Here is an 18,663-nt window from a genome sequence, read left to right on the forward strand (position 1 = left end):
CTCTAGCCCAGCTTTTTAACTCAAGAGCATCACTCTGGTTTGAAGTTTTGAGCAGAATGCCTCACCAAGAAGACTCCAATATTCAGCCAGATTTGAAGTTCCTGAGTGTCCCCACTTTTGCATGCTTTCAACTGCAGCATCTTGAGCTGTTATAGCTTAAGGTTTCTAGCAGGAACAGTCTCTCCTATGAGACTATCAGATTGTGCAAGCTAATTTTAGACTTTCTAACCAAACTTACCAGGAGTGCTGCTACAGAGTGGTTTAGCAGAAGTGTTGAGCTTGGGCGGTACATGCTGTTGCAGAAAGAGAAGGTTTTCTTCCCCTCCTCCTCATCATTCTTCTCTGCCAAATTTTAGCATATGTCTTATCTTGTGATGAGGAAATTCAGGCAACTCATCTGGCACAAAGCTAATCCCCACAACTACCCATTAAAAAGGAGTTTCTTCCTCTTACCTGGCTCACCTAGGGTCAGATGAGCAGAATTGGAAGGGGAGGGCAGGGCTTTCTCTTCTTATGACAGCTGACCTGGGGCTGGCTTTCCTATGGTATTTGAACAGCTTGTGAAGAGAAGCTTTCACATATTTCTGAAGACTACAACTTTCTGCTTCTTGGTCTTACGTGTTTTCAGAAGATCACATCCAGTTAATAGTTGAATTTCCCCAGTGACAACATAAACAATTTTAATAGGGGGGGAAAAAAAGGTCTGGAAGACAGATGTCAAATCAATCCTGTGATGAAGAGCAGGGCACATGCTAATCAGAGATGCAAATGTGGCTCCAGCAGTAGGAACATAAGTGGAGAGCATAGAAATCTGAAATGCCGAAGTCCATGTGTAAAAGGAGAGAAGAGAAGGCAGGAGAAAATAAATATGAACAAGGCTGCTATTTGTAGGCAATGTGATGACAACAGGAACGACAGAGGAGAATTGACAGCTGAATTGAAGACGGAGAAATTTGATGTAATACAGTGTCCTTGTAGTGAGGATCCAATCTGAAATTTAGTTTTGTTGGGTCATATGCTAAGCTTTTTTTCCACAGGCCTACCATAAGGATTTGGAGAAAAAGGCTATGGAGCCTCCATCTCAAATGTAGAGTCTAAATTGCTGCTGGTTTTTCCGTTGCTTTTGCTTCTGCTGGGGATTTGCAGCTGGAGGAGATGAAGGAGAGGCCCTACTGAGAAGTGTCAGTTTCACATGCTGTTTTGTAAGAATAGTGATCTTTGTTGCTGTTGTTTAGCAAACTAAAACCCAGCCTTAAGCATAATGCACATATTGGAGCCAGGTCACACAATTTCCTGTGGAGAAGCCCTGGTCTGTCTTATGAGGTGTTAAGGGTCAGCCCGGCGGTTATCTCAGGGCTGCAGCAGTAGATCCGTGCAGAACTGCTCGTACTGCACCAGGGTTTGGTACAGAGTTACTTGAAGTCTGCAAATGCTTACATTGACTTTACTGCTTATGTTAGTCTTTGGAGAAGGAGCTGCAGGCTCGTTTAATGTCTCACTTTCACGAGTACTAAAGAAATTAAAGCTTATCTCTGAACCAGTTATCCTGCTGAACAACAGAAGCTGCTAAGCCAGAGAGCGCAGTAATAAAGTAGATTGCATCTCTACTTAATCCTGAAGATAAGAGCTTTTAAAGCTTTGATCTGCCTTTTTTTTTGTTTGTTTTTGAAAGTTTCAACAGGTGCAGGTACAGTTCTGTGAAGTGAGAAGTAATCTCCCTCCGGATAAACCAAGGCAGTATGGAGTGTTAAGGATTTCTTGTTGCTTCCTCAACTTAAAAATCCTTTCCTTCAAGAAGTACTTGACTGGAATGGTCAAGCTGTTTTACACAAAATATCTTGAGTAATCTGAACTTGTTTACCATTGTGTGTTAATTAGCTGCCTCAAGCAACTGGTTGATTTGGGATTTGTTAGACAGCAAGAAGAAATGAGAGCAGACTCTAGTAGACTCCATCAACACCTTCCGTCTGTTGGTGTACTCAGCACGCAGTATCTTCTGGGCTTCTCTTTCCATAGCTTCAGAATTGGAAATGTTAGTCTGCGTCATGCTAAAACTTCCTCTTTTTCTCTTCTTGTTCTTCCCCCTGCCAGCAGTAAGAGTGAAGTAACACAGAGACTTTTCACATACTGTTTCCTCTGTGAAAGTTATATGTGTATCTGCCTCTTGGAGGAACTTGCTCTTCATCTGTGCAGTGGGTACTAATGTTCAGGATGCAAGTAACTGAGTGCTCAGACAGGAGGAGGACTGATGCTACACATCAGACCTGTCTCAGTTGGCTTTTTAAGAGTAGTCAGACAGCAGGATTGCACTTTCCCCCAGATTTTAGTGTTACCATACAATTAGCCCAGTGTACCTTAAGAATCAGTGAAACAGGAAGCCAACTTGAGAGCACCAGTAGTCAGGAAGGGCTGAATTTGCATTTTGAAGCCTAAGCCTTGCTAACACAGTAAATAATTTTCTGTGGTCATGTCTGTGTCTTTCGCATCTGGAATGTTGTGTCCAGTCGTGGGGCCCTCAGTTCAAGAATGGAAGGGAGCTGCTTGAGAGGGTCTAGCACAGAGCCACAAAGATGATTAAGGGAGTGAAACGTCTGCCTTATGAAGAAAAGCTGAGGGAGCTGAGACTCTTCAGCTTGGAGAAGAGGAGACTGAGGGGGGACCTCATTAATGTTTATAAATATGTGAAGGGTGAGTGTCAGGAGGACCAAGCCAGGCTTTTTTCAGTGATGTCCAGCGATAAGACAATGGGCAGTGGGTGCAAGCTGGAGTGCAGGAGGTTCCAGGTAAACATAAGGAAAACTTTTTCCCCTCTGAGGGTGGCAGAACAGTGGAACAGGCTGCCTGGAGAGTCTCCTTCTCTGGAGACATTCAAAACCTGCCTGGATGCATTCCTGTGTGACCTACTCTAGGTCACCCTACTCAGGGTGATTGGACTAGGTGGTTGTTCAAGGTCCCTTTCAACCCCTAACATTCCATGATTCTGTGTTTTTTTGGAGAGTGTGCTTCAATGAGAATGGGGTGTAAGCTTAAACAGAAACAACTGTCTATTACAAATCTCTTCAAGAGCAAAATATTCCATAAGCTTAAGGTGTGTGAAGTTCAGAAATTTCTGTGGAGTAGGGCTGCTGTTAATCCCTTAAAAGTGATAGAAGTATTTACCTATCTGTCCTGTGTACTTGGAGATGGTCAAAATCAGGTTTGTGTTATGTTTTGGGACTGCCTGGTTTAAATCCCAAGTAACAGAGCACTTCACCCAGGGTAGGTATTAGAGCTTGGCAATAGTTGTGCCACACTCTCAGCAGGCTGTTACTGGTGTTACTCATGTTGAAAACCGTGATTCATACAGTACATGGACTGAGATGTATGGTGACATTTGCACTTTCAGCCCTGTAACAGAATCTAGTCGAGGTGAGTGCTCTTTTCTCCTGGCTTTGGTGTTCACCCATTGTATGAGTAGGTTGGGAGATCTGATGGTAAGATACATGGTACAGGGAAGCATGTACATGGGCAAGTTCCATTGGAAAGCAGATGCAGGATTAGTGTCTTTCTTACTCTGTCCTTTAAAATTCTGGATCAACTTATCTTGGAAGATTCATAATCAACTTGCACTTTGTAAGTTCATTCTGACACTCCCTTTGGTCAGCATGCCTTTAAGAACTGAGAAACACAATCCTGTTTCTGCTTGAGGATAAGGTCTTGTATATATTGGAATGGAAGTTTGGTTGGATATGATTTGACTTAATGGCTATGCCACAACAGTGTTGTTCTCTTGGCATTAACATCATTGTGGTCAATTGAGTCATTGGGAGCAATTTGAAGAGCTGCTGGGTTCTCCATTTGGCAGCCATCCTAATCCTTTTGAGATTGTTCTTTTGTAAGAGAAAAAAAAAATAGAAGAAAGAGCTTTTCATTTTTTCTGGCTTTCTCTGAGTGGTGGATTCAGTCTTTCTTGCTAGAGAAGACAGTGTCAGGGTTCTCACTGACTTCAGTGGAGTGTGCAGTACAATGCCACAAAAAAAGAAAAAAAACCAAACATTTTGCCATCTGTGTGGGAACAGACTGCAGGAGAAAGGAGTCTGGCAAGAAAATATTTAGCTGCTTTTTCGGTGGAGGGTGGAGCACTGGTACAGTTTGTTCTTTGCTTTGCGTGCTTCTGAGCTGCTTCTGTTAAATGTACAAGTGCCTATAGACAGTCCAGTGACTGGGAGCTTGACACATCTAAATTTGGTGCTTACGCATCAATTTATGGTCAGCTTCTGTCAGACCCTTTCTCCTCCCCCTGTCCACAAGGATCAATAGCTGGCTCTGTGGCAGTGTTCATTAGCTGTAAGTGAAGAAAAGGTAATCAAAAGCTTTGGCTCTTAGCGTTCCCTGTGCTGCCCTGTGAACTGGTGCAGTTTTGGAGCCCCTGATTATTTGGGCTTACTGCAAGTATGCAGTGGTGGGGTTTGGGTCTGAGATACTGTGAGGTCTACATAATGTGTTCTCGTTGCTGGAAAATAAACCAAGCCACGGGGGTCTGCATTACTGCAGCAACAAAGAAGCATTTTCTGCTGCATGAGTGTTTTAGTGTGAAAAAAACAGTAATACATATACATAGAATAAACCAGGTTGGAAGAGACCTTCAAGATCATCGCGTCCAACCCATCAACCAATCCAACACCACCTAAACAACTAACCCATGGCACCAAGCACCCCATCAAGTCTTCTCCTGAACACCTCCAATCATGGTGACTCCACCACCTCCCCAAGCAGCCCATTCCAATGGGCAATCACTCTTTCTGTATAGAACCTTTTCCTAACATCCAACCTGAACCTCCCCTGGTGCAGCCTGAGACTGTGTCCTCTTGTTCTGGTGCTGGCCACCTGGGAGAAGAGACCAACATCCGTCTGTCTACAACCTCCCTTCAGGTAGTTGTAGAGAGTAATAAGGTCACCCCTGAGTCTCCTCTTCTGCAGGCTAAGCAACCGCAGCTCCCACAGCCTCTCCTCATAGGGCTTGTGTTCCAAACCCCTCACCAACTTTGTTGCTCTTCTCTGGACTCGTTCCAGCAAGTCAACCTCCTTCCTAAACTGAGGGGCCCAGAACTGGACACAGTATTCGAGGTGCAGCCTAACCAGTGCAGTGTACAGGGTATTAGCAGTTACTGGAAGTGTGCAAACCGAGTGTTACACAGCTGAATTGCCCTGGGAGACACTGCATGCCTACTTCTGTTTCACACCCAGGGCTAGCCCAATCTGCCACTACAGGTGTTGTGCCTATGCGTGTGCAGTCCAGCAAACTTGGTAGTCTTGTTGTGGAAAAAGAAGGGAAGGGCTTTGCTTTATAGTAAAACACAGATGATGCTCACTTCGTTTTTTGCTTTGCTTTCGAAGTGACACTTGTCCATGGATTCCGGAGTGGGGTAGGTTGAGAGAGGGCCTAGCTCTCCCTCCCCCACAGAGTAAGAAACCACAGCTAAAGTCAGTTGGAGGAGCAAAGCTATATTTACAAGCATATATTGGAAGCAGGTTATATATAACACAATATATACAGGTATTTACAATATATATACAGAAATATACAGCAAAGAAAAATAACACAACAAAATTCCCTCCTCGAGAGGAGGGTTTCCCTCCCTGTAACCCCCTCTCTGCCCCCCTACCTCCCTTTTTTTATCCCAAAAAGGGGCTAGAGAGAGAAAGAAAGGCAAGTTATTAAGGAAAAGAATTGTTATTAAGCTTCAAAAGCACATGCAGGATTAGTTTTGCTTATCTCAAGGTCAGCTCCAGCTAGTTCGCTGAGAAGCAGGCAGGCAGAACAGGGTGAAACCCAAACTGAGAAAGAATTCCAACTGCCCTACAATTTAAAGTTGCATTTTGCCCATTCACCAATGAAATTCGTTTAGAATATCTCAGTGGTTTTGTTCTAGTACCAAAAACATTCAACCAGTGTTCCCAACACTGTCTCTCTTAAAGGCACAGCCTCAAATGGTCACACTGAGCAAAACTTAACCTGAGGGATTGTTGACTGAAAGCCTTTGTTCTCAAAAGTGAAGATGGCTGGGAGGTCCTCCTGTTCAATAGCCGTGTGGACATCATACATGGGCTCAGGATGATGGCTTATGTCTTTAGCAGCTACAGTATTTAGCAGAAAATTTGGATTACTTGGGTTTTCAGTCATTTTAGGACTGCACAGGTAATTACTGTAGGTATCCTGTTTTAAAGGACCAAGACACGGAAGCATTAAACACTGAATGCACATTTCTGTGCCTTTCACAAACAAGAAGTGTTACTGGGCTGATAGTTTTCTGCAGGTTTGCCCCCTGTACCTTTTGTTTCACACATAGTTGTGGGTTTTTGTAAGGTCAAGCTGAATTTTAGAGCATCAGGGATTGTGTTTCCAACTTGCAGATTGCCCAACCTTTTTCTCTATTCCTTTCACTAAAGAGCTAAACCATGCATGATTTTCTTGTATTCTGGACAACAGAGTACATCCACTGTTCCAGAATATTGACCCTATGTTGCCACTTAGGTTCTTGGTACTAGAGCCTGAAATGAGTTTCATGAGAAGGGAAATCACAGCTGCATTTGTCTCTCAGGGCATTCATACAACTGAATCCAGGCTCTTAGATTAATACATTACCCTTTGGCTAGTTCCCCACTAAACTCAAGAATGCATAAATTAATTGGATTATTAAAAATGAGTTCCCAGGCCTATTACTTTGTGACAGTTCTTGCATGGCCCTGAGGACAACTTTGACATAAAGTAGGTCATTTTGTAAGCAGCAGAACTTGCAAATAGTTGGGAAAAAAATTAAACATTCTCTATTCAAGTATATTTTCATAGATTTTATGCTGCTGCTTAGGTACATTTCATACTGTGATCTACTCAACAAACGTAACTCAGCAATTCAGTCACTGTGTTCCTGCTTGACAGAAAGGTAGGAGTTATATTAGGTGAAGTTTGTGAAAGTGATTTAGGTAGGTATTTGGTGATTTAAAATGTATATTATAGCCCATTTACATTGATTTATTTCAAAACCTGAGGAAAAGGAACTTGTAACTTTCCACATGTAGTTATTTTCACAAAGCTATTAAATTGTTTCATTTCATGTCTTCAAAGAGTATCCCATCTTTAGACAGAAACTGCTGGCACAAGATCTGGGGTTTTTTTGCCTGCCAACCCTTTTTGAAGCTTGTCATTCTTGAGATGATATAGTGTTTCATGTTCATTACAATAATAGAGCAAAGAGAAAGGTCAGATTGATGATTGGTTCATTTTGTATTTTTCTTTTAATGTTTGCTTTTTAGAAAAATAGTTCTGCTAACAAATACTCTTTTGAAGATTCAGGTCAGGTAGCTGAGCCTTTATTATAGCCCCTTGGATTCTGGTACTGTAGCCAACACAGCTAATGTTTAAATGTGCTCCTTGTGCATTAGGTAATGTATACAGATCACTGATGTTTCATGTATTGATGTGATACCTGAAGGGTGATTGTAGCCAGGAGGGGGTTGGTCTCTTCTCCCAGGCAACCAGCACCAGAACAAGAGGACACAGTCTCAAGATGCGCCAGAGGAGGTTTAGGCTGGCAGTAAGGAGAAAGGTCTACACTGAGAGAGTTGTTAGCCATTGGAATGGGCTGCCCACGAAGGTGGTGGAGTCACCATCCCTGGAGGGGTTCAAGAGGGGATTGGACATGGCACTTGGTGCCATGGTTTAGTCATGAGGTCTGTGGGGACAGGTTGGACTCAATGATCTTTGAGGTCTCTTCCAACCTTGGTGATTCTGTGATCAAGAAAGGAGTTGCTGCCAGTCCTTATAGTTCTTACCCTTTGTACCTGATATACTACTTTGAGATAAAAAATAACTCAAACACAGAAACAAACAAGAAAGCTAAAACCCACAAAACCCTCCTGCCCTGGAAACCCAAAACTTAATTGCTTCTAGTCATGCCATGGGTACGAGGTTCCTATGACGAGGCACAGCCTCATCTGCTATGTTTCTGTGTGATCAGAGCAAAACTAAATGGACTTATGGTGTCATGGCAACTTCAGCTTTGCTGTGTTGCTGTGAATGAAAATTTATGCCTATGGAGAAATAAAGTGCTCGTTGCAGTTGAAGCAGTAAGTGCTTTAAGTGGTCAGGGAAGCAGCTTAGAAGAGAAAGTAAGACCAACTGTGTTTACTCTGTGGTTTTACAGTTGGATATCTTCTGTAGTTCCACAAGAGAGAGTTAAGAGACCTGATGTGGTAAACAGAATTTGCCTGGCAAGCCTAAGATTTTTGGTTTGAATTTGCTTGTGGCATGGCAACGTATTTTCGTTATAAAATCCAGGCCTTGAGAGGCAGTGAGGAGAATGTGGTTGACCATGCGGCCTTATTTCTGCTTCCAGTGGCTTCTGTCTTCTCTGTGCGCAGAGGAGAACACTCCAACGTTGTGGGAGTGTTCAGTTAAGCCTGCGTTAACGCACGGGGCCCTGTGCGTGACTTAAGGTTGAGCTGGCTGCCTCACATCTGGCAGTTTTTCTGAGTGCCTTAATTGCAAGGTAACTGGCAGTCTCCCCTGAAATTCCACAGAAAAGTATGTTAGGGATTTTTATGAGATGAGATGAGATGGTGTGTATATGAAGCTTTGTGTGAGTGAACCAATCAAACAGGTCTTTGTACTAAAACCAGCTCATGTTTCCACTGCTCTCAATATACTAAAGGCACTTGGAATACTGTACCAGGATGTTGTATGCATCCTGCTCAGAGAAAAATTAGTGAGTGCATGTTCTCATGACCAGGAGTGAAACTGCAGCAGTATCTTGATCTCTTCATCCTCTCTGCCCCTGTCTCCTCCTGACATCTCTGGATAATGCCTGTAGGTTTCATGTTCTCCTTGCACACACACACCAGGTGTTTTTGTTGAGTTGTGGGGGGTTTTTTGTTTGTTTGGGTTTCAGGTTTGTGTGGTTTGTTTTGATGTTGGTTTTTGTTTTGGTTTGGTTTAGTTTTGGTTTTGTTTTCTTTTCCATAGAATTGGATCAGTAATAAAGGAAATCTTGGTGTTGAAATAATATACTGCCTTTTCATGCTTGGAGGAGGAAGTGAAGAGGTTTAAAAGATGCGTAGGACAAGAGGACAAAGCATTTGCCTCATAGAATGGGACTTAGAGTCTCAGCATGCACAGTCAGGTTGAAAACAGAAACTAAGAGGATGCCAGGGTAAGTGGTTTGGAGAGGCAAGGGTTGAGATGAAAGGGGTGGAAATAGTGAGTTTCATGGCAGGAATCTTGAACAGCTGTGCTGTGTGAAGCGGTTGGGATAATGGAAGGAGGGAGAATGATTTGTTAGATGGTTCCTAAGAGGTAGATTTAAGACCTGTATGAACCTCCTAGATGAGGCTGAGGGTTGGCTCAGCTAATGAGGCTGCATCCATTAAAAACTCCTTTCTCCCTTACTCCCTTTCTCTTCCCTTTGGGAGGGGAGACAGTTTTATAGCATCTGTCCCTTTAGTGGCCAGCCCAACCCTAACTCTTGACAACAGACAAAAGGAAGAGTGGAGGAGGCTAGGATGTGGTGGTTGGGAGATAGCCAGCACAACAGTATACAATTAATTTGTTGTGAAACACAACAGCTGCTGTCTGCAGATGTTGGACCTCTGAGGTTCTCCAGAGCAGTCAACTGGACCATACATAGTACACTTTTGTGTTGGTGTGTTAAGACTTTTCTAAGGCTTGCATAGCCTCTGTCCCTTGCCTTGCTTTCATAAAGGCGTTATGCCCCTGCCTGCAACCATTGTATTCATGCCAACAGTACTGTAGAGCTGACATACCATAGTATGTGTTTTATGGTTCTAGTGAGTGTTGTTTTACCTGATTAGCCTGCAGATCTAACCAAGAATGGTAGCTAGAGCAAGTATACAGAGAGCAAGAGTTCAACATAGTAACTCACCCCAGCAGTTGCTGAGGAAACAGACAAAAAATTAAGTTGGCTGGTTAGAGTGGTAACATAAAGGTAATAAGCATCCATAGCTGTGTGTTAATTGTGTGCAATCTCTTTAATTCTTTCCCCCCTTATTTGTAAATGAGAGAGTTCAAAGAGGCCTTTCCACAGTAGTTTGAGAGTCCTATGTTCTTTTTCTCATGGGGGTTTTTAGTTTGATACAACTTTTAGCCTTTAAATTACATGACTTTGCAACATTAAGTAAAAAACAGCCCCCCAAAACCCCAAACAGATGAAAAATTCCTGGCTCTCAAGTCCTAATTCTGAATTTATATCTTGATAAAAATTCTAAATTACCTTATACCAAGACCACCTATAGTGCTGTACAAAAGTCGTTAAAAAATCAAGTTAATTAGAGTATTTTTACATGAGATGTAGGGTAACTTGAATGTGCATATAGCTGTCTGTGCAGACTGCAAGACTGAGAACAGGGCATTTCATTCAGGGTTGACTGAGCTTGTGTCACTGCTGCTCATGTGACGTCACTACTGCTGCAGGTGATCTGGGACAGCTGGGACTCTGCAGCATCGCTGCTTCTGCTGTCATGGATTGAAAAGCTTGCAGAAACACTGAGCATGGACACAGAAATAATTATTGCATGCTTCCTCTGCATGGATATGCCAAATGCTTGAAAATGACTTTAGTGTGTGCTTGTTACTGCTCTTCAGAAAATTATATGTGCAAAACAAATTGTGCTGGGGCCCCCAGTGTGAAAAAGACATGGACCTGCTTGAGCGGGTTCAGAGGAGAGCAACAAAGATGGTAAGAGGGCTGAAACACTTCCACTATGAGAATAGACTGAGAAAGTGGGGGTTGTTTGGCCTGGAGAAGAGAAGGCTCTGAGTGGACCTTAGAGCAGGTTTCCAGTACTTAAAAAGAGCCTACAGGAAAGATGAGGCAGGACTCTATCAGGGAGTATAGTGATGAGATGAGGGTTAACAGTTAGATTGGATTTCAGGAAGAAATTCTTTACTGTGAGGGTGGTGAAACACTGGAACAGAGAAATTGTGGTTGCCCCATGCCTGTAAGTATTCAAGGCCAGGCTGGATGGGACTTTGGGCAGCCTGTTCTAGCAGAAAATGTCCTTGCCCATGGCAGGAGGGGCAAGATGGAACTAGATGATCTTTAAATTCCATTCCAACAGAAACCATTCTATAATTCTATGAAAATATTGGGACACAGCTGGTCTGTAGTTTCTTTGTGGTTTTTACATGTAGGTAGCTCTTTATCCCTGACAGGAAATTACTCAGGAGGATTTTATTTGCTTATTTAAAGATACACTCTAGAAAGGAATAGAAATAGTTTCGACCCAATTATGATTTGTTAGTCTGGAACTGAAGGCTTTTTTTTCCATAGATGAAGCATTGTTTAGTTTCAGATATGCTTGCTGTCAAAGGAGGTTCTCCACAGGCAATTTTAAGACCACAGTCTTTCGAAATGCTGGTTATTAAATGTGTATTTTCCTCTGTGCTTGCAGTAGCTGTTTGCGCAGTATGTAACTGAAGTGATAAAGAAATGTCTTTGTCTGTTTAAAGCACAGAGGCAAATAGCTACCTTGTGTCACATTCATGATTTTTGTTTACAACTTTTAAAAGCCAATTGTCTGATAATTTCTGTGAACAGTTCTCAGTGTTAAAGTAGCATTCATATTGGAAAGTATAGAATATTCAAAGTAGAGAGTTAGGTGCTCCAATTGGAAGGAAACTTGTCCACAGATCCAATTAGTTGCCTTTTTTCTTTTTCCTTTTGGTGGGGGGGGAAAGGTGGGGGAAGGAATAGCAAGCAGAAAGAGTCTGGATATAGTCAAACTGTATCCAAATTTGAGTTATCTCCCCCTTAAAAGTAAACTAAGGCATTCAAATGATTCAGGTTGCTAAAGATGCAGCTGCTAAAAGCATTCTGATTTTTGTTCTATTTACATTAGTAATTTCTTCTCTATTTCTTTCATCTGTATGAATATTCTTTTGTGTTGCTTCTATGGTATGTCTTGCATTCAGTTTTTAATATAGCTACTTTCACGGACTGCCTGAGACAGATTTCAAGCAGAATGGCAGCTCATAAAAGCCTGCCAGATCTGGGATGCATTAACACCAGTTCTACAGCCACCTATTGCAGAGAGGCTGGACAATGGGCTTTCAGGGAGACTGAGCAGCTTTTTCTCTTTGTGAGAGTAAAGAGTTGAGCATTACAGTTGAATTCAGGCTGGCGTCAAAGTCTTGCTGTGACAGGTGCTAAAGCTCCTGTCTGAAAAATCTAGAAACCAAAAGTGTGGTCTCACTTAAGCCATGATATTATGAGTAGGTACAGCAAACAACTGAAGGATTAAGGAAAAAGAAGGAAATGATGAGAGGAAAATGTCTGCTGCAGACTGATAGAGCGTTTGGTGGCAGCTAAGCTAACACAGATCTCTGATTTGGAACAGTCAGAATTCAAACTGATGTGGGAAGCAGTTGGGAGAAAAATACTAAGGTGTTTAAATAAAGAAAAATCAACTGATTACATTTTACACCTTAATTTTAAACAACCTTTTTTGCCTTCTTCCCAGGTCTTCTACCATTACAAATTGTTGATGAATATGAACGCCAATTCCTGATTATCTTAGACTAAAGAATTTAAAGCACGGGGTTTATTTTTTCATTCTTTTTTGGGTTTTGTTTTTTTAATTCATATTAAAGTGTTACACTACCCTATGTCTTACAAGGGGTGTGTGTGCATGTGTGTATGTACAAGTGCATGCATGTGTGTGTCCAGTTAACCGCTTGCACGGGTTGAGCTTACTCCTTTAGTTATTCAGAGCACTCGATTCTCTGAGACCAAATCTTGTTTTCTTTCCAGGGATGATTCTGATTTTGTAATATACAGGGGAAAGATCCTTAAGTTCAGACAGAAGTAAGGATAAATCTGTACCACAGATTCCAAACATTATGACAGTACTTCAAGATTCATATATACTTACTTCAGTACCAGAACAAGAGGACACAGTCTCAGGCTGCGCCAGGGGAGGTTTAGGTTGGCTGTTAGGAAAAAGTTCCATACAGAGAGTGATTGCCCATTGGAATGGGCTGCCTGGGGAGGTGGTGGAGTCGCCATCATTGGAGGTTTTCAGGAGAAGATGGGGTGCTTGGTGCCATGGGTTAGTTATTTAGGTGGTGTTGGATTGGTTGATGGCTTGGACATGATGATCTTGAAGGTCTCTTCCAACCTGGTTTATTCTATGTATTCTATGTACTTCTGTTGTTCTTGTGTTAATAGAAAATGCAAAAATGAGTTGAAATAGCTGCATTAATCTCATCACCAGCTAACCTTGTAAACATCTCAAACATTTATTTGAAAATACTGTAAATGACTCAATACTTGGGACAGTTGGAGTTACTCTAGAAGATGAGGAGCATAATTAATAACATCAGGAGGTTTAATGCTATGCTTTCGAATCTAAACGTCTTTCAGTATCAGAGGTGATTGTCTCGTGGTTGTACTCAAGCATGACTTCCAGATCGCACCATGACGTACAAACTTTGTTTGCCTCTGCTGAGTGTGTATGACTGAGTGGAGAAACCTACTTATAAAATCAAATATTAGGGAGTGATTGAAAAAAACCTCTCTTTCATAGGGATTTCAGTTGCTTTCAATGCTGCTATTTCACCACTAGCAGAGGTCTTACCTGGAGAGGCTTTAGAGTCTCCATCCTTGAAATATTTAAAAGCCATCTAGACAGTGTCATAGAATTATAGAACCATTTAGGTTGGAAAATACCTCTAAGACCTTGTCATGACCTGATTTCCCAAGCCAACCCTGGAAAACAGCAAGGTTGTTCTACATTCAGAAATTCCCTTGGAGTATATTTAAGGTGAACCAACATCAAACATGTGATGACTTAGGTTAATTTGATCCAAAAAGCATTGTGTGAAAGCTCTTAGTCCCTTGTGCCTTAAAGACACTGGGTTAGTCAAGAGGAGAGGGAAGTAGGGAGAAAAAAAGAGAGTGAGTGGAGAAGAATGAAAGATCTCACCACCCTTGGATCAAGTGACATCTTCCCAGGATTAGTCCAAGTTCTTTGGTGGTGGGCATACATCCAGTAAAGGCTCCTGTGAATAGATGCAAAAACTGTGGGCCCAAGAGGTTGTGGTCCTTTGGGCACAGGGTGGCATCTCCAGTTCACAGAGGGAGGCTGTGCTGATTTGCACAATGTCCCTCCAGTGTGATGTCTGTCTTGGGCCTTTCCATGGCAAAGTAGTTTTCTAGAGCTGCTCACTTTGACTCTCTAGAAAAAGCAGTAGCTCATTAGGGACACTATAAATAAATATGAGGCTCATTTTTCTGTGCCACTAAGTAGGTCCCACTTCAATTCAGAGCAAATACCTTACGTAAGTCTAGTGAGGGCAACTTTCCTCAGCCCATACGCGCTGCTGGCATTAACCCATTGATAATGAAATTCAAAGCTTGTTTCCTCTTGTGAAGGGTGGACAGAGCTTTGTGTGAGCTGTCAAAGGAAATTAGGAGTTTGGTAACTGACATAGAAACAGAAGAGGAAGCTTCTTTGTGTGTCTTTGTCCTTTTGCGCTTTTGGCAAATACTATTAACTGCTTAGCATTTGGTCTACTGTACTAACCAGAAGTTAAAATGGTGGGTTGGGGAAGTAGCAAAAATGAAGCCAATATCTTAATACATTTTCTGCCTCTCATTTTATTGTTTCAATAAGGTTCTACAACAATAGTTCACTTTTTCTCCTTAGAAATTCACCTCAGGAAAACCACTAAGTGCCTCTGTTCTCACAGATCAGAATCCTATTTTCTATCATTTTGAAGCTATGTACGTGTTCCCCTTTGAAATTTTTCCTGACTTCCTCTTTTTAACATTTTGGTTTAGTTGTTCTTATTTAAGGCATTTGCTTCCTCTGTTTGTGACAAGTGACACTTAACCCTGAGGAATGTTAAAATATCCTGGATGAGAACTTGTTGGTGACACTGATACATCAAGCACATGGTTTGTGACGGCATTTGGCATTATGTAACCATGACCTGTAATTATTCAGATGTGGTATCTGCAAAGTATGAACTTCAAGAGTGCAGCATGATGTTGCTAAAGGCAGTGTCCAAAGGAAATCCAGTCTTTCTCTTGTATCTTGCTTGTTAGCTCTTGAAGTAGCTCTGATGCCTTGCAGTGCAATATTTACACGGTAATTCAAGTGTGAAATTTCCCACTGCGGTGACATCCTAATCCATTTTGGCAGTGCTGTGACAAGAGTCAAGAGCATGAGTGTATGCAGACCTGGTTGGTGGAACTGAAGGAACCTGGGGAAAAGAAAAAGATTGAAGAGGAAAGGAGAGCTTTCTTTGAATTTGCAACCTTTCTGCTTCAGTTCAGAATTCAGTGTTTGAAGCAGCGATGGAACAGGTGGAGTAGCAAGTTGTTGTGGAGCCACTTTCTGCGAGCAGTGTAAAATTGGTGGCATATTTGTAATATGGATAATGACCATCTGCCCAGGTCTCCTGCTGACAAAAAAATCAAAGCAGGACTATACTCTTCTGCGTGTAGGAAACTTTCAGTCTTAAATTTTCAGTTTTATTTTCTGAGTTTTTTTGAACTGTTATCTAGCGTGCTGTGCTGATACAGAAGGTTGCACATGAAGCCTCTGTCCATGCTTTAATCATGCAATGTAGCAAGGTGAGAGTGCTGCTAGTGCTGGTGAAAACATATCAGATGGGTTCTGTGAAGGGCTTACACAAAGCAAGAGGCATCTGATTGAAAAATTAGTGTTTTGTAGTAGAAGCCAACGTTGATGTTCAGAATTTCTAGCATGAAGTGCATTATTTAAATCATGTCTTTCTGTAGTAATTTTCTTGGTGTCATTGTATCTGGCCTTGTTTTGTGCAGAAAGCTGTTAATATAGATTAATTTTACAATTATACTAGCCTTTTACACTTTCAGAATGAAAGTAAGTAGTAAATTCTTCTCAAGTATTTCTAATCATGCATTGACTGCATTCTGTTGTTACCATGACTGTTGTTACTAGGCCACATGGATTCAAAGATTTTTTATCTCAAATTTGAAAAGGCTGTGGTGTTGTTTATTAGTGTCTTTTAAAGTGTGCAACTTTTGCTTGAGCTTCAGTTTAAATAACCTGCTTGCATAATTTTTGCCACAGTAACATTTTATGCCTTCAATCAGGGGAGTGCTAGAAAGCACTAGGATGCTCTGAGCTTGAGGGAGGTGTGTGATTGAGATGAGTTCTTTTTCCTCAGGGAAGGGCTGTCAGGGTTATAAAGGTGGTTTTTCAAGTGTCTAATTTGGACTCCCAGAAATCCAATCTCAACCCAGCTCTCTTTAGTTGGGATTTTGTTCCTCTTCTGCAGGGTGTTTTTGAGCCATCTCAAATTTACTTGCTTTTCCTCAGGCTTGTTCCCATTTCTGGTTTTCTGGTAGGTATGAGCAGACTGTAATTTTCAGTCCATCTAAATCCTCGGATCTGACATGGAAATTGGTAAGAATTGCTTGAGGAAAGGAAAACTACCTTCTGGGTTTGTTAGTGCTGATAGATTGTTCATTTGAAAATCAAAAGCAAGAGCCATAGGCTGTGTTAGCAGCTACTGTGGTACTAGGAGAGTTGGGAGCGCAGAGTGAAGCAGCAGGGTCTGAGCATCCACACCAGGTGTACTTCACAGGCATTGCTTTGGTTAGCTCTAGTCTGGTGATGTGGACTAACCACCCATTAGATGTGCTCCAGGAGCACATCTTCCCATTGAGTTTCATCCGTAAGGACTGCAGTTTACATGCTTCAAAATCTTTTCCCAACGTGAACTGCAATGTAGTGTGAGGTAGTGTGCTTCCAGTGAAATTAAATACTCATGTAGAGGGTAACTGAACTTAGTCAGTGCCTAAGACCCATCCTTGGTGAAAGAGGCTAGATAAGTCATTATTGACAGTAAAATTAAAAAAAGGAATGGGATAAATGGCAGGTTGGACTTGATGATCTTTGAGGTCTCTTCCAACCTTGGTGATTCTGTGAAAGGGACCAAGTCGGATAAGAGGCCAAATAGGTGGATTGGTGGATGCAGAAGGTATCGCATCATTAGGACTAGACAGGGTTTTGATCTCTGCAATTTAAGAAAGTTGGAAATACATCTATATTGCTGAGTTATACCTAAAAATGAATAGCTAGTGTAACAAACGGTAAATACTAAATACTCTGCAAACTGCAGTGGGAAAGAATTATGATGTTTGTGGCTATTGTACAGGAGGACCTCCCAGCCATCGAGATAAACAAAAAGGCACACTATAATTGTATGTAATTAGGTCCAAGGTGTGGAGTTTTGGTAGGAGAACAATAGTCTTAACATGGAGAAAGTATTTTACTCAACTGTGAAACACCCATTTAGCTGATACTTGGCATAAGCAAATAGAATAGGCTAAAATGTAAATTTTGACAGCCAGATGTTGCCACCATCATATTCTGAGCTGGCAGCCACATGTTTTCACTGACGAACAAGCACACCAGCTTTCCAGCTAAGTGCACATGCTTATACCATGAAGTCAAAATACTGCACAGCAGAAGACGGAGAAGATAGGAAAATGGGTATTGTATTGGGATAGCAGTTTTGCAAACACTTGTAACAGTACTGAATGACCCAGAGTGCACACTTGTGATAAAATTTGTCCTTTTTTTGTGCTTTCAATACTAGGTCTACCCTGAATTGCAGATAACCAATGTTGTTGAAGCCAACCAGCCAGTTACGATCCAGAACTGGTGCAAGAAGGGATGGAAGCAGTGCAATGGTCACCCGCATATTGTGGTTCCCTACAGGTGTTTAGGTGAGTGACCAAGGGTCAGTCTTTTTTCCTACTCTGTTTTTTTCATTCTCTTCATGATCAAGGTATTTATGTAGATTTTTTTCTATCCTCTGTATCCCTGTATTGCCATCTTCTCAGAGGTGAGTTTTGTCCAATAGTTCTGGCTTTTGGAACTGCACTAACAAGAATGAAATTACTCCTCCTTTTTCCAGGTACATTTTCATCAGTGGTTGAAAATTAGGTTTCTTAGGCTCCTGATGTTTGTCTTTATGTGACTCTTCTCCTCTTTTCCTACTATATAGACATGTGTGCACCCAATTTGCAGGCATTCTACTTATAAGCTATCCATCTTTCCCCTAAACAAGCACTTCTTTTTCCCCCCTCCCTGTTATTTTTTGCGTATCTAGTATTTTGTAGCAGTTCCTTGCTATTTTCTGCTGTGTCCTTGGTGTTTTGAATCAATTCACCAATTTAAAATGGATATTCAGTCCTTCATGATTTTTAGTTACTCTTTCCTTCTGTCAACATTCAGAAAACAGAGTCATATTAATTTGTTTTCATTAACACCCTAGGCACAACATTGTCTTGAGATTCCATGAGCCATTTAAACACGTTGCTTTACCACTGCTATTTGAATTGGGATAAATTGCTTGCTTAGTTTCATGGGTAAATGTTGGAGTTCAGAGTTAGACATTGTTTTTCTACTTGGCCACAGCAGCTAAAATGTGCAGAAATCAACTCAGGCCAGTTATTCTATGGAGAAAATAATGAAAGCAATCCATAAAATACAGAGGTTTGAAAAAGTTTTGTTCGTTTATGCCTGACGCTCAGGCAGTGACAGTGCCAACCTAACACAAGTAGGCCTGCAGAGTAGCTTACAAGCAGCAAAGGTGCCAAACCAGCATAT

At 41.6% G+C, this 18,663-nt stretch overlaps 1 protein-coding gene across 3 annotated transcripts in view; it reads left to right on the top strand.

The window, feature by feature from the left end:
• The window catches only part of APP (amyloid beta precursor protein), a 212,352-nt gene that overhangs the window by 50,589 nt on the left and 143,100 nt on the right, over positions 1-18,663 (top strand). For all 3 annotated transcript variants that reach the window (XM_054166113.1, XM_054166112.1, XM_054166114.1), the window contains exon 3: positions 17,648-17,777. In XM_054166113.1, coding sequence (XP_054022088.1) covers positions 17,648-17,777 — 130 coding nt within the window. The remainder of the gene's footprint in view (positions 1-17,647; positions 17,778-18,663) is intronic.

Source organism: Dryobates pubescens, chromosome 12 (assembly GCF_014839835.1).
Source record: "Dryobates pubescens isolate bDryPub1 chromosome 12, bDryPub1.pri, whole genome shotgun sequence".
Classification (NCBI taxonomy): Eukaryota; Metazoa; Chordata; class Aves; order Piciformes; family Picidae; genus Dryobates; species Dryobates pubescens.